We start from the raw sequence: 12,956 nt of genomic DNA, 5'->3' as shown, positions 1-12,956 counted from the left end.
CTCTTAACTATGCCAGGAGTGTAATAATATGTTGTGTTGAACCTGATTCAATTTTGTAATGTGGCATTTTTTCTTGCATGCAACAAATGCAAAACTATCAATTGTATTCAGACAGAAATTCAGTTAGAAATATTTATGCAGGATTAGTTAACATCTGAAATTTACAAAATGGACCTGAAAGGGTTATACAAACACATACCATTTCTATCCATTGGAATGAGATCTTTAGCTTGAAGAATACAAAGGTCAACAAACACTCTGTCTGAAAAACAATTGATAAAATGAGTATTTCTAAATTAAATATCAAAATTATTGCCTTGGTACCAAACATAATAATGTATACTCAATTAGATATGTCAAATTCACAGCCATTCTGAGAAAGGATAGATATACAGGTCTGCCATCCCTTCTTTTTCTCAATCATCATCAAATATTTATTTAGCCCATTTTGTAAAGCATTCTTAAATGGCTTAAATACAGATTCATAACATAAATAAGAACAATTGCTGACTGAAACCAAAATATTTTCTACTGCTTTCTTATATTATGCTAATATTCTTAAGCATTTGTGAAAACACAGTGCTAAAACAAATGGCAATATGAGATGCTTCATAAAGAAAATGTTCCAAAGACTGACATCATAACAAAAATAATTGGTAATGAATCATATTGTCTGCAGACTTGCATCATTTGAAAGAAATCCAACATTAAAGAAAAGCATATTAAGTAGTTTAAATATCAAAGGTGACTACAGTAAATTCAGACATTATCTGACATGTGATCGTAGGCAACATTTGTACAACTGAACCAAACATTGCCATTATTTCCTAGGAAAAGACTGTTTGAGAGTGTGAAATGCCTTTCAGACTGAATCTGATCATCATAAACATAAGAAAACTTAATGATTTATAAATCTATAGACTCTCATTCAATGTAAAAAGAAGTCTCTTGAAATAAAATAAGTAAACATTTTGAAATGTTTTTTCACACAACTGGCCTAGTCATGTACCTATATGCTATACTTTTAAAAGCTCTCAGACTAGTCACCGAGTATAATGGTGTACCGATACCTTGGGCTGGCACTATTTATTTTGTTTTATTTTATTCAGTACTGTATTTTGGCACACATTTACACTGTCTTATCTACCAAGTTTAATATATGGCGAGTGTGTGGTTGGCAAACCCCTAGTTTCCTTATAAAGGTTACAGACATTTCCAATGTGGTGCCCCAATTTGTTTTGTTTTGTTGTATGTTATGTATATTGTCTTATATGTTGATGGTATTTCTTTCATTCACTCCTGCACTTTTTATGCGCCCCAAACCCCTTTTATGCCTATCCTTCCTTTTTTTTTACTTACCTTTCCCCCTATTTTATCCTTTCCCAATTTCAATATATTTCATATAATTCATATAATTAAAACTTACTTATTGACAGATGTTTGAAACAACTTGTCGACTATATCTTTCCACCACAATTTCTATTTTGATTGGTTTACTTTGTGATGTGTGGTTTCAGCTGTGTTTGCTGCGATCAATACTTCCAGAGTCCACCCTTACATTTACATTTTCCTGCAACACTTCTGATGGGTACATACTTATTATGTGTTTTGGGTGTTAATGGAAGGGGAAGAATGGATTCAGGGATTGTACCTACTTTTGGCAACATACCTTTCATGCTTGTATCTATGGCAACATACCTTTCATGCTTGTACTCTTGTACTTATGGTAACATATCATTCTTTTATGTTTGTTTCTATGGCAACATACCTTTCATAAAATCTTTATCATGTGAGGATAGTGAAGAATATTTAGAACGTCTTCTACTGCCAGCCTAAAAAGTATTTTAAATTGAAGAATTATCTTTCGCTATATTCATTTATCATTTATGTATCATATATCATTATAAACTTCAAGTGATGTAAGAACTAATATTTCACTTCAAAAGTTTCCAATCCAAACTGAACAATATATTATACCATACCAGTTTTACCCTGTTAAATCTAATGTTTATAAAATGTTCAGAAAGGCTGCACACTCAAGTCATTTTAGAATATCAGTTTAAGAAAAACAAAGAAAGTTTCCTTTCTTTAAAAGAAGGCCATCAGCAAAACACTTGATTAAATAATTCACCAAAGTTACGGTATTCCTTAAGGTCAATTTCATTTGCATATCCTCTGACATTTGATGAGGATTTTCTAGATTTGAAGTAAATATCAAAAGACAAAATATTTCTGTGGAAGATATGCATTGGATGTCTTTAATGTAACTGAAAAAAATCTAATTTACTATCACTAACTTAAGATCATTGTGGAAAACCAGGTACAATACCAATAATAGAAACATGTAATGATACATGTATAGTAGAATGTCCAACAAAGTATGTTAATTGAAATTGGCCAACACCTTATCCACTAGACCACCGCTCCCCTTTCAGTTCACTTGTCTGTTACTAAGCTCTAGAGTTGGAGACCTGGGTCCTATGTTTTAAGACCAAGTTTGGAGACCAGTTACAAACTTCAGCATTTGACCAGTTGTTTTTGACACAACTAGAAATTGAAGAATGGCATGGTAACATTCTGAAAACTTATTTACTACCTCAGTTTTATAACTCAGCCTGAAAGCATCAGATTTTAGTTCTGTTTTCAACTTTGAAACTGTTAATTTAATTCTGTATTTATATTGGTCACCAAACTGTTTCACAATCTTGGAACAAGTCCCATTCTAGATTTCATCAAGAAACTTTGATCGTCATGCTACATTATGTCCTCTTCTCTTGTGCTTACTGAAGGTATGACAAGAGAATTCCACTCTCCAGCCTAATAAATGTATGACAAGAGAAGATCTCTCTCTAGCCTACTATGGAGGTATGACAAGAGAATTCCACTCTCTAGCCTACTGAAGGTATGACAAGAGATTTCCACTCTCTAGCCTACTGAAGGTATGACAAGAGGTTTCCACTCTTGAGCCTAATGAAAGTATGACAAGAGATTTCCACTCTCTAGCCTAAAGAAGGTATGACAAGAGAAGATCTCTCTCTAGCCTACTATGGAGGTATGACAAGAGAATTCCACTCTCTAGCCTACTGAAGGTATAACAAGAGATTTCCACTCTCTAGCCTAATGAAGGTATGGCAAGAGATTTCCACTCTCTAGCCTAATGAAAGAGTGACAAGAGAATATCTCTCTGTAGCCTACTGGAGGTAAGACAGGAGAATTCCACTCTCTAGCCTACTGAAGGTATAACAAGAGATTTCCACGCTCTAGTCTAATGAAGGTATGACAAGAGATTTCCAATCTCTAGCCTAATGAAGGTATGACAAGAGAATATCTCTCTGTAGCCTACTGGAGGTATGACAAAATAATTCCTCTCTCTCTAGCCTACTGAAGGTATGACAAGAGATTTCTACTCTCTACCCTAATGAAGGTATTACAAGAGAATATCACTCTCTAGCCTCCTGAAGGTATAACTAGAGAATTCTCTCCCTCTCTTGCCTCCTGAAAGTATGCAAAGAGAATTCCTCTCTATCCTAATGAAGGTATGACAAGAGAATGTCACTATCTAGCCTAATGAAGGTATGACAAGAGAATATCACCCTCTAGCCTTCAGAAGGCATGAAAAGAGAATTCCTCTCTCTACCTAATGAAGGTATGGTAAGAGAACCTCTCCCTCTCTCTCTTGCCTCCTTAAGGTATGACAAGAGAATATCTCTCTCTAGCCTTTTCGAGGTATGACAAGAGAATTCCTCTCTCTCTATCCTAATGAAGGTATTACAAGAGAATCTCTCCCTTTCTTGCCTCCTAAAGGTGTGACAAGAGAACATCACTGTCTAGTCTAGTGAAGGTATGACAAGAGAATTCCTCTTTCTCTCCTAATAAAGGTATGACAAGAGAACCTCTCCCTCTCTTGCCTCCTGAAGGTATGACAAGAGAATATCACTCTCTATCCTAATGAAAGTATGACAAGAGAATCTCTCCCTCTCTTGCCTCCTAAAAGTATAAGAGAATCTCTCTCTCTCTCTCGCCTCCTGAAGGTACAAGTGATAGTATGACAAGAGAATATCACTCTCTATCCTAATGAAAGTATGACAAGAGAATCTCTCCCTCTCTTGCCTCCTAAAGGTATAAGAGAATCTCTCTCTCTCTCGCCTCCTGAAGGTACAAGTGATAGTATGACAAGAGAATTTCTCTCTCTAGCCTATTGAAGGTATGACAAGAGAATTTTTCTTTCTGGCCCAATAAAGGTATGACAAGAGAATTTCTCTCTCTAGCCTAATGAAGGTATGATAAGAGAATTTCTCTTTCTAGCCTAATGAAGGTATGACAAGAGAATCTCTCCCACTCTTGCCTCCTAAATGTATGACAAGAGAACCTCTCCCTCTCTTGCCTCCTGAAGGTATGACAAGAGAATATCACTCTCTAGCCTTCTGAAGGTATGACAAGAGAATTCCTCTCTCTATCCTAATGAAAGTATGATAAGAGAATCTCTCTCTCCCGCCTCCTGAAGGTATAAGTGATAGTATGACAAGAGAATTTCTCTCTAGCCTACTGAAGGTATGACAAGAGAATTTCTCTCTCTAGCCTACTGAAGGTATGACAAGAGAATTTCTCTCTCTAGCCTACCGAAGGTATGACAAGATAATTTCTCTCTCTGGCCTAATGAAGGTATGACAAGAGAACTTCTCTCTCTGGCCTAATGAAGGTATGACAAGAGAATTTCTCTCTCTGGCCTAATGCAGGTATGACAAGAAAACTTCTCTTTCTAGCCTACTGAAAGTATGACAAGAAAATTTCTCTCTCTGGCCTACTGAAGGTATGACAAGATAATTTCTCTCTCTGGCCTAATGAAGGTATGACAAGAAAACTTCTCTCTCTGGCATACTGAAGGTATGACAAGAGAATTTCTCTCTCTGGCCTAATGAAGGTATGACAAGAAAACTTCTCTTTCTAGCCTACTGAAGGTATGACAAGAGAATTTCTCTCTCTGGTCTAATGAAGGTATGATAAGAGAACTTCTCTCTCTAGCCTAATGAAGGTATGACAAGAGAATTTCTCTTTCTAGCCTACTGAAGGTATGACAAGAAAATTTCTCTCTCTGAAGGTATAAAAAGAGAACTTCTCTCTCTAGCCTAATGAAGGTATGACAAGAGAATTTCTCTCTCTGGCCTAATGAAGGTTGGACAAGAGAACTTCTCTCTCTAGCCTTATGAAGGTATGACGAGAGAATTTCTCTCTCTGGCCTAATGAAGGTATGACAAGAAAATTTCTCTTTCTAGCCTACTGAAGGTATGACAAGAGAACTCTTTCTAGCCTACTGAAGGTATGACAAGAGAATTTCTCTCTCTGGCCTAATGAAGGTATGACAAGAAAATTTCTCTTTCTAGCCTACTGAAGGTATGACAAGAGAGTTTCTCTCTCTGGCCTAATGAAGGTATGACAAGAAAATTTCTCTTTCTAGCCTACTGAAGGTATGACAAGAGAATTTCTCTCTCTAGCATATTGAAGGTATGACAAGAAAAATCCTCTCAAATATGTGTGTCTCGGGACAAAGCATTAATGGTAAAATGTATTCTGCCAAACTTTGTGATTTCTGATGCCATCAAAAGAAGATTTTTTCTGATGAGGCAGCATAAACTGCCACAGACAATCAGCCTCAACATTTTGACATGCTCAGTTATAAACAGGCAGACAAATAGCCCATTCATTGTTTAAAATTTCAGAAAATTAAAATAATGAATAAAACTTAAAGATTTTGCTTGCCTTGTCAATGTTTATTGAAAATAAAAGGGGAATCTTATTTCACAATGATGAGACATGCTGACTTCATGCACTGCACTACTTCATATTTATTATACTGAGATAATGCACTCATTCTAGGACCAAAACAAATGTCGTTATAAGCTTCAAATAACAGTGTAAATTTCACTGTAAACATTTAAAAACCAAAAATACCTCTACCTGAGTCAGTGTCAGGACATATTATACAATATGAAATTAACATCAACTTAAAGTCAATGTTTCAAATATAATACAATATTCTCTGAACTGCATCCAAGCATCAGCCTGATATTGAAAAAGGGTCTGAAACTGACATTCAGCTTATTAGCAATGACTGGCAAGAGCCATGACTATGCATCCCACTGTAAACAAATACAAGTCTATAAAAACAAAACAAAACCAGAAGCGCCTAATGACTATATATACTGCTTGTAAGTCTTTTCATGTGCATGCAGCACATGGTAGCTTTCATACGTACATGTAAAGATTAACATGTGCACAAATAAAAGTAAAAACCACATGAACACAAGAAATAGTTACCATGGGCACACACTAATCTTTATATGAGCACTTAAAAGTTATCATCATGTGCATATGTAAAGACTACCATAAGCAGACTGAAAATCTTTTGTGTAGGCACTAGAAAGAAAATATATATTTTCCATGTCCTTTTTTACCACCATAGATTGTCTTTTACTTACCTTATTTAAGCAAAAGTCAAAATTCATATTACTTCGAATCATAATTTCTAAAGACATTAAAGATAAACAAACACACAAAATAATTTCTTCATCTTGTTCTTCTTAAATATTAATCTGCAATTACTGTAGAATATCTTAGGGTTAAGGATTTGTGTTAGCATCTGTACAAAATTACAGGTGAAAACAAGCAGCTAACGCCTGACAGCGTTTTGGCCGGGTTTTCTGAATTAGTTGATAATGAGTTAAACTTCTAATAAAGGCATACAAGAAATAACCTCCAAATTAATAAGCACTATTGAAGGAAAATGTGAAAAAAAGAAATGGACAGGTAGAAAATTAAATTAAAGAAATAAATTGGTCTAAAAAAATAAAAGTAAGAAAAACATCATTTTAAATGTTTCTATCCCTGTGACCTGGACCTTTGACCCTGAAATCAACAGGGGTCATGTACACATCAAGACCAACATATGTATGAAGTTTCAAGGTCCTAGGTGAAATACTTGTCCATAATTATATTAAGAGGAAACCATTTTCAATGTTCAGGTCCATGTGACATTGACCTTTGACCCAGTGACCCTGAAATCAGTAGGAGTCATGAAACATCAAGACCAACATAGTATGAAGTTTCAAGGTCCTAGGTGAAATACTTGTCCATAATTATATTAAGAGGAAACCATTTTCAATGTTCAGGTCCATGTGACCTTGACCTTTGACCCAGTGATCCTGAAATCAGTAGGGGTCATGTACACATCAAGACGAACAAACCTATGAAGTTTCAAGGTCCTAGGTGAAAAACTTGTCCAGATATTGAGCGGAAACCATTTCAATGTTCAGGTTCCTGTGACCTTGACCTTTGACCCAGTGACCCCAAAATCGATAAGGATCATGTACACATCAAAACCAACATACATATGAAGTTTCAAAGTCCTAGGTGAAATCTTTCTCCAGATATTGCGTGAACAAAAAGGTAAACATGAGACTCATTATTTCCATCCATCCGCCCGCCCAACCATCCGCCCGCACAGACCTTATCTACATCTTCTTCGAAAACCCGACCAAAAATATGCCACCCCATTTTAATGTGATATCAAATGTGAAACAGCAGACATTTCGCACAAGTGACATTGAGATTATCCATAATAAATCTTTGTGTCATAAAGCAAAAGGACATACAGGTCGAGTTAAATTGAATAAAAGTTAAAAACCTTCAGATTAATTTTTATCTTTTCCTGCCATACATAATTAAGACAAGTCAAAGAAATACTTGTAGCGACTAAGAAATGGTGCTACCATATTTTGCATTACAGTCAACCTTTGTTAATCTCGAACTTGGATAATTCTTACACCACCCTTCTCTCAAACTCATCCTCAGGTCTCAGAAAAATACATGTATAATGAATTTTGTTTGATAACTCGAACAACTGATCACTCAAACAATTTTGCTGGTCCCAATCAGTCCAAGCTAGTGAAGTTCGACTGTATTACATAATTATTTGAATTTAAGTATTCGTCAGCAGAAGCATATTTTAATGAATATGAATTAGTTATAAGCCACACAGAACAATTCGTTTATGCTATGCCCTCATGAAATTATTCCACTGGAAGTATAATGTCTTTGTAATGTTTTGTAATTAACTGTGGATATGAGACTAAGAAACCACTTAAAAATACATAATAACAAGATACCAAGTTGGACTGTTTGTCACATATTTTTCAAATACTGTTAATAAAGATAATGGTGCTCATAGAAAGTATATTAGCAAGAGTTTATTCCATAAAACAACTTATATCTTAAACCAGGCAGCTTTTTTGTGAAAGCCTGTTACCTCCCTTTAATGGAAGATAAAGTTGCTTTTCGGAAACAGTCATGTAAAGCTAGCAAGAGCACTGGCTGTTTACTAGTACTGTAACTTTACAAGGTGAAACTGACAACATTATTTTTCAAGACAACACATAATGACACTCGGTCCTGGGACACTAGGTGATGACAAAACTTGTACCTTCTTCTTTTTAATTCTGTGGTTCGCATCAATTACCTAATCAAAACAAAATGTAAAACTGAAATATAATTAAGTCTTAAAATCTAGTAGGCTTTGTTTCATGCAATTATACACTTGTCCCCAAGCTGGAGGATCAGAACCAGTCTATCTATTGTCTGAATATGACATGACTGAAAAATGATAATGTACGGACCAGGTACCAGTCCTAGATCTGCATTAATTGTTGTAAAGACTATGGGATATTCATTTTTCATTAGCCATCTTTGTATGAAGTGTGATGTAGATAGACAAAAAGGAACTAAAAATAAAACTGTTTAGACTACAGAGCCATATTCACCCATGTTATAAGCATAATTAGAGTCTCTGATTTAAATGGTCAATTTTCTTTTTGCCCTTTTTGTCCAAAACTTCCTGTATCAAGTTACATTCATGAATAAAAACCTGATTCCAAAAGTATTTTCCAAAAGGGAGAAATAGTTCTTGTGCTATTCCCTTCCAGTCTTTGCCAAAGGTTTTATCTGCAATGTTTACTTTTATAGATTTGACTGTAAATATAATCTTCTTATCAACATACAATTTATAATAAACAGTTTGCCAAGAACCCATGCATACCATGTTACAAGCCTTGAGTATATTCCATATAAAGCATGCATGCATAATGCCCTGCAACATAGTATATAACATATACCTGTATCTAGAGATTACAGAGGACAATATAGCAATATATGACTGATTACCTGTTCATCGTTACCATTGGCCCTTTGCACATGATCAATGATACTCTGATGATAGACAAATCATTCTTTAAATTCACCTGTATATTTAATCAAGAATGCCTAGACAAGCCATTTACATAAATAAATGCCAGGCAAGCCATTTTTAGTAATGAATGCACTTGCAAGCCATTTACCCACTGTAAATACCCTGGCAAGTAATAAACAGTAACAAAATGCTCTGGGGAAGTCATTTACAGTAAGAAAATGCCAAGGCAAGCCATTTACAGTAATAACATGCCCAGCCAAGACATTTACAGAAATAAAATGCCAATGTAAGCCATTTACAGTATGAAATGCCAAATTATGCTACTTTGGCTGTAAAAGAGCTGTTTGTGAAATACTCATGCCCCCAGGATTAACTGCTGGAAACTACTGGGTATACAACACAGTTTCAGTATAACCGTCACAAGATCACTTGGACCAAAAATCCTTTGAAATGCTGAACCGCAGGCAAATCATCCTAAAAGTAAAGACAGCTGTAAACTCAAGCGTTCTCCAGTTATTGACTAGAAGCCAAGGACACTGTGATCTCAATTTTTAGCCTTTTTGCGCCAAATCAATTGCAGTCATTCACTGAACACAGCAATCAACTTATAAAGTTTGATGCCGTAAGCCTAAGCTCCTTAATTAATTAATCAAAGGCTGTTTTTCAGTCTCAAGGTGAAAGTGACCTTTACCTTTGAACTATTGAACTTCATAACAATAACGGCAATTTAATAACCATAGACGATCAACCTTGGAAATTTGGGATCATCTTCTGACTTATTAAGTTTGACAGCTTAGACCCAACGTATTGATCAGAAACCAAATGACATAAGCAAAACATTATATGCCTTCTTCTTCACAAAGAAAAGCTGTTTATGGCAATATATGCAGGTGCTCTCAAAATCTGATACTTTGATTATTTCTAAGTGTATATCATGTTGTTTTTTTAGATGACATCACTGAATATACAAAACAATGTCAAGTATTTGAAACCAAACATAAAACTGTTCTAAGTGATTTAACTAGCATGGGAGGTAAATCTGTCTGGCTTAGAAACATTAGTTCTTTGTAAGAGTTCATAAACCAGCATAGACTAAGCTTCATTTTCCTGAAGGCACATTACTGAATTTAATCTTCTTAAGGACTATTTGCACAAAGTGTCAAACTCTCAAAAGATTTTCTTCTTAAAGGAAAAGCAATCAAGCAAATCATACAGTTCTTGGCTTTTTAAAAAAAATTCTACCATGGGTAAACCAATCATTTTGCTCATCCTCTTTCAACTTCCAGCAGTAAGTGTTTTCATATAATTATGACAGTGTTTTTATACCAACATACACTTTTTACAAATTTTGGATAGACTTGGTTTTTAATCCAGACATCATGAGTCACTTTAAAGTCAATCATCATGTTAAATATCCAATTATGCCAGTAAAGCTTTCCTTTGGAAGGAAAGTCAATTACTAGATACAAACAGCACGTCATCTTCTTATATGGAAGCTTTCTACTGCATTTAGAACTGAGATCAATTTAAATTCTCCTTTCATCTAAGAATGTGTTTCTCTTAAAAACTGATGAACTCCATAGTTACTGACAACTAGAACTGTGGAAAAATTAAAGGATTGTTACCATATTTGTCACATTATGTGCACATGTTCTAATATGGCTAGCAACTAAATTTGACTTTCATTTTACTGTATATGTATGGTTGACATCAAAGAAAAATTATACTAGCAATCGAACAAACACTATCAATTTTGACCATTTAATGGATCATAAACCTGGAGACACTGGCCTGAACAGAGTGGTTAATAAAGTTGACTGTATTTTATAGAAATACCTCTTCTGTATAAGTTAAGTTGACATCAAAGAAAATAACTCTAGTTACTGAGCAGACATTGTCAAGTCTGACTGATGCTATGGCCATGCAATAAACAGCTATCAAATTTGACCTAGATTTTATGAAATACACACTTTGTACAAGTTCAGTTTAGTTCTGAGAAGAAAAAGCTGACATCGATTTCATCTGGTCATCCAACTGCCCAGCCTCTCATCCACGGGAAACTAAAGGATAATTGCATAATATATCCCACTTTTCCAAAACAGGCGTACAAAAAATAAAAACAATGTTCACATCAAATGCTGAAAGAGACGTTTTTTGCTGTTTTATTTTGATCCCAAATTATAAAGAAATAATTTAATTTTGTTATTTTGGATAAAACTACCATACTATTTTTTTTGAATTCATAGTTTTAAATTGATATGATAAAAATTGCCCTTTACTTATTTGTTCATTCAAATGTTACTTTATGGATCTGCACAGTCAGGAAACTCAAGAAATGTAGTCTCAAACAAATGATAATGCTTTCACTAAAAAAAAACAAGGGGTCAACTGTATTGGGACTAACATGGTCAGAAGAATGAACAGAAGAATGTGTTTATCATAGGAAAAGAGTTTACATACCAGGGTACCAGGCGATACCATGTCCTCTACATACAGGAACTCGTTGTTGTTGTTGTTCATAGAATCTGTACTTGTTAATCTATACCTCTCTGTAAAGAAAAATTACAACAAGCAAACTTTTAGTACATAAGTCAAATATGATTTTACCAAAATAATGTTCATGGACTTAAATCCCTCTTAAAACTTTTCTATGCTTTTTCTGTCTGTTTTTTTTTTTCATGTGTACATACTTGCATGTATGTGTGCTGTTGTCTCTTTTATAACTTTGTTCTTATAGTGGATCCCGAGCTTTGACAGTGAAAGAAGCTATTTAGTGCCATTCTGACATCTTTTAGGCATATGCTGGCACTATCCTTACTCACTGGCTTATTTTATGATCTGATATTTCATAGTCGCCATTCCCCAACCTTGACCAGTCAAAAATTATCACCCTGTCCCAAGCGTCCTAAAACTACTGAGAATAACAAACATCCCTGTGAAAGCCAGCTAGGCAACTTAGTCAACCTTTCTGACTGGCATTGGGGAGGGGCTAGTCATTTGATGCCCATGTCTTTAACTGCTTGACCATTAAGGCCACACCTCTAGCAAAAATAAAAACTCTGCATTGATGAAACAATTTTTTTTATTCAATTACCATAACATCTGAAGTTTATCAGAATCACTCTCAAACCAGGGTCCGTGGAAAATTCAGTTCTGGATTCTCTTGACTGGAAGACAAGGTAGCACGGTCTTAAGCCCAGCAAAGTTCTAACAAATGCATTCCAAGGACAAAATTACATCATATATGCCATCTCTCCCTCTCCTTCTCTTAACATATCTATCAACTGCATGCTGACCAGCATCAATATAACAGTCAGTGCACTTCTTGTTGTCTAGAATATTGTATGAGCAACAGTTCTAATATTTTCCTTTCTGTTTTATACCTTTAAGGCGAAGTTGTCATATGATTAAAATGATCACTGCCATGGACAGGTGACACTGACACTTTTTTTTGAAAACAATGGGGGCTTGCCCACCATTAATTTATGGGAACAGTATAAATATTACCTGATCTTTCAACTGAAGGCACTGGTCTGAAGATGAGGGATACATATATCTGCCCTAGCGACATATCTGTCACATGACCTTCATCCTGTTTGTTGTAACCAAGGACAAGTGCCTTGTTAAGTACACATGGCTCTTTCTGAAAATAGTATAAACATGAGGTTACATATCTATGTTTTATGACTTAAAGTGTAGCTGAAGTTTCAGTGACCAG

The 12,956-nt window shown here is 35.1% G+C and overlaps 1 protein-coding gene across 5 annotated transcripts in view; it reads right to left on the bottom strand.

The window, feature by feature from the left end:
- LOC123544970 (extended synaptotagmin-1-like) overlaps positions 1–12,956 on the bottom strand; it is a 153,334-nt gene that overhangs the window by 47,630 nt on the left and 92,748 nt on the right. For 4 of the 5 annotated variants that reach the window (XM_053539902.1, XM_053539907.1, XM_045331155.2 and 1 more), the window contains exons 14-18: positions 12,746–12,881; positions 11,699–11,787; positions 9,214–9,258; positions 1,769–1,832; positions 200–262 (exon numbers count right to left, since the gene is read on the bottom strand). In XM_053539902.1, coding sequence (XP_053395877.1) covers positions 200–262; positions 1,769–1,832; positions 9,214–9,258; positions 11,699–11,787; positions 12,746–12,881 — 397 coding nt within the window. The remainder of the gene's footprint in view (positions 1–199; positions 263–1,768; positions 1,833–9,213; positions 9,259–11,698; positions 11,788–12,745; positions 12,882–12,956) is intronic. The other variant, XM_053539906.1, reaches the window with a different exon arrangement.

This window comes from Mercenaria mercenaria, chromosome 1 (genome assembly GCF_021730395.1).
Source record: "Mercenaria mercenaria strain notata chromosome 1, MADL_Memer_1, whole genome shotgun sequence".
Taxonomy (NCBI): Eukaryota; Metazoa; Mollusca; class Bivalvia; order Venerida; family Veneridae; genus Mercenaria; species Mercenaria mercenaria.
Note: the sequence above shows the minus strand (reverse complement) of the source record. Positions and strands in the feature narration are given on the sequence as shown.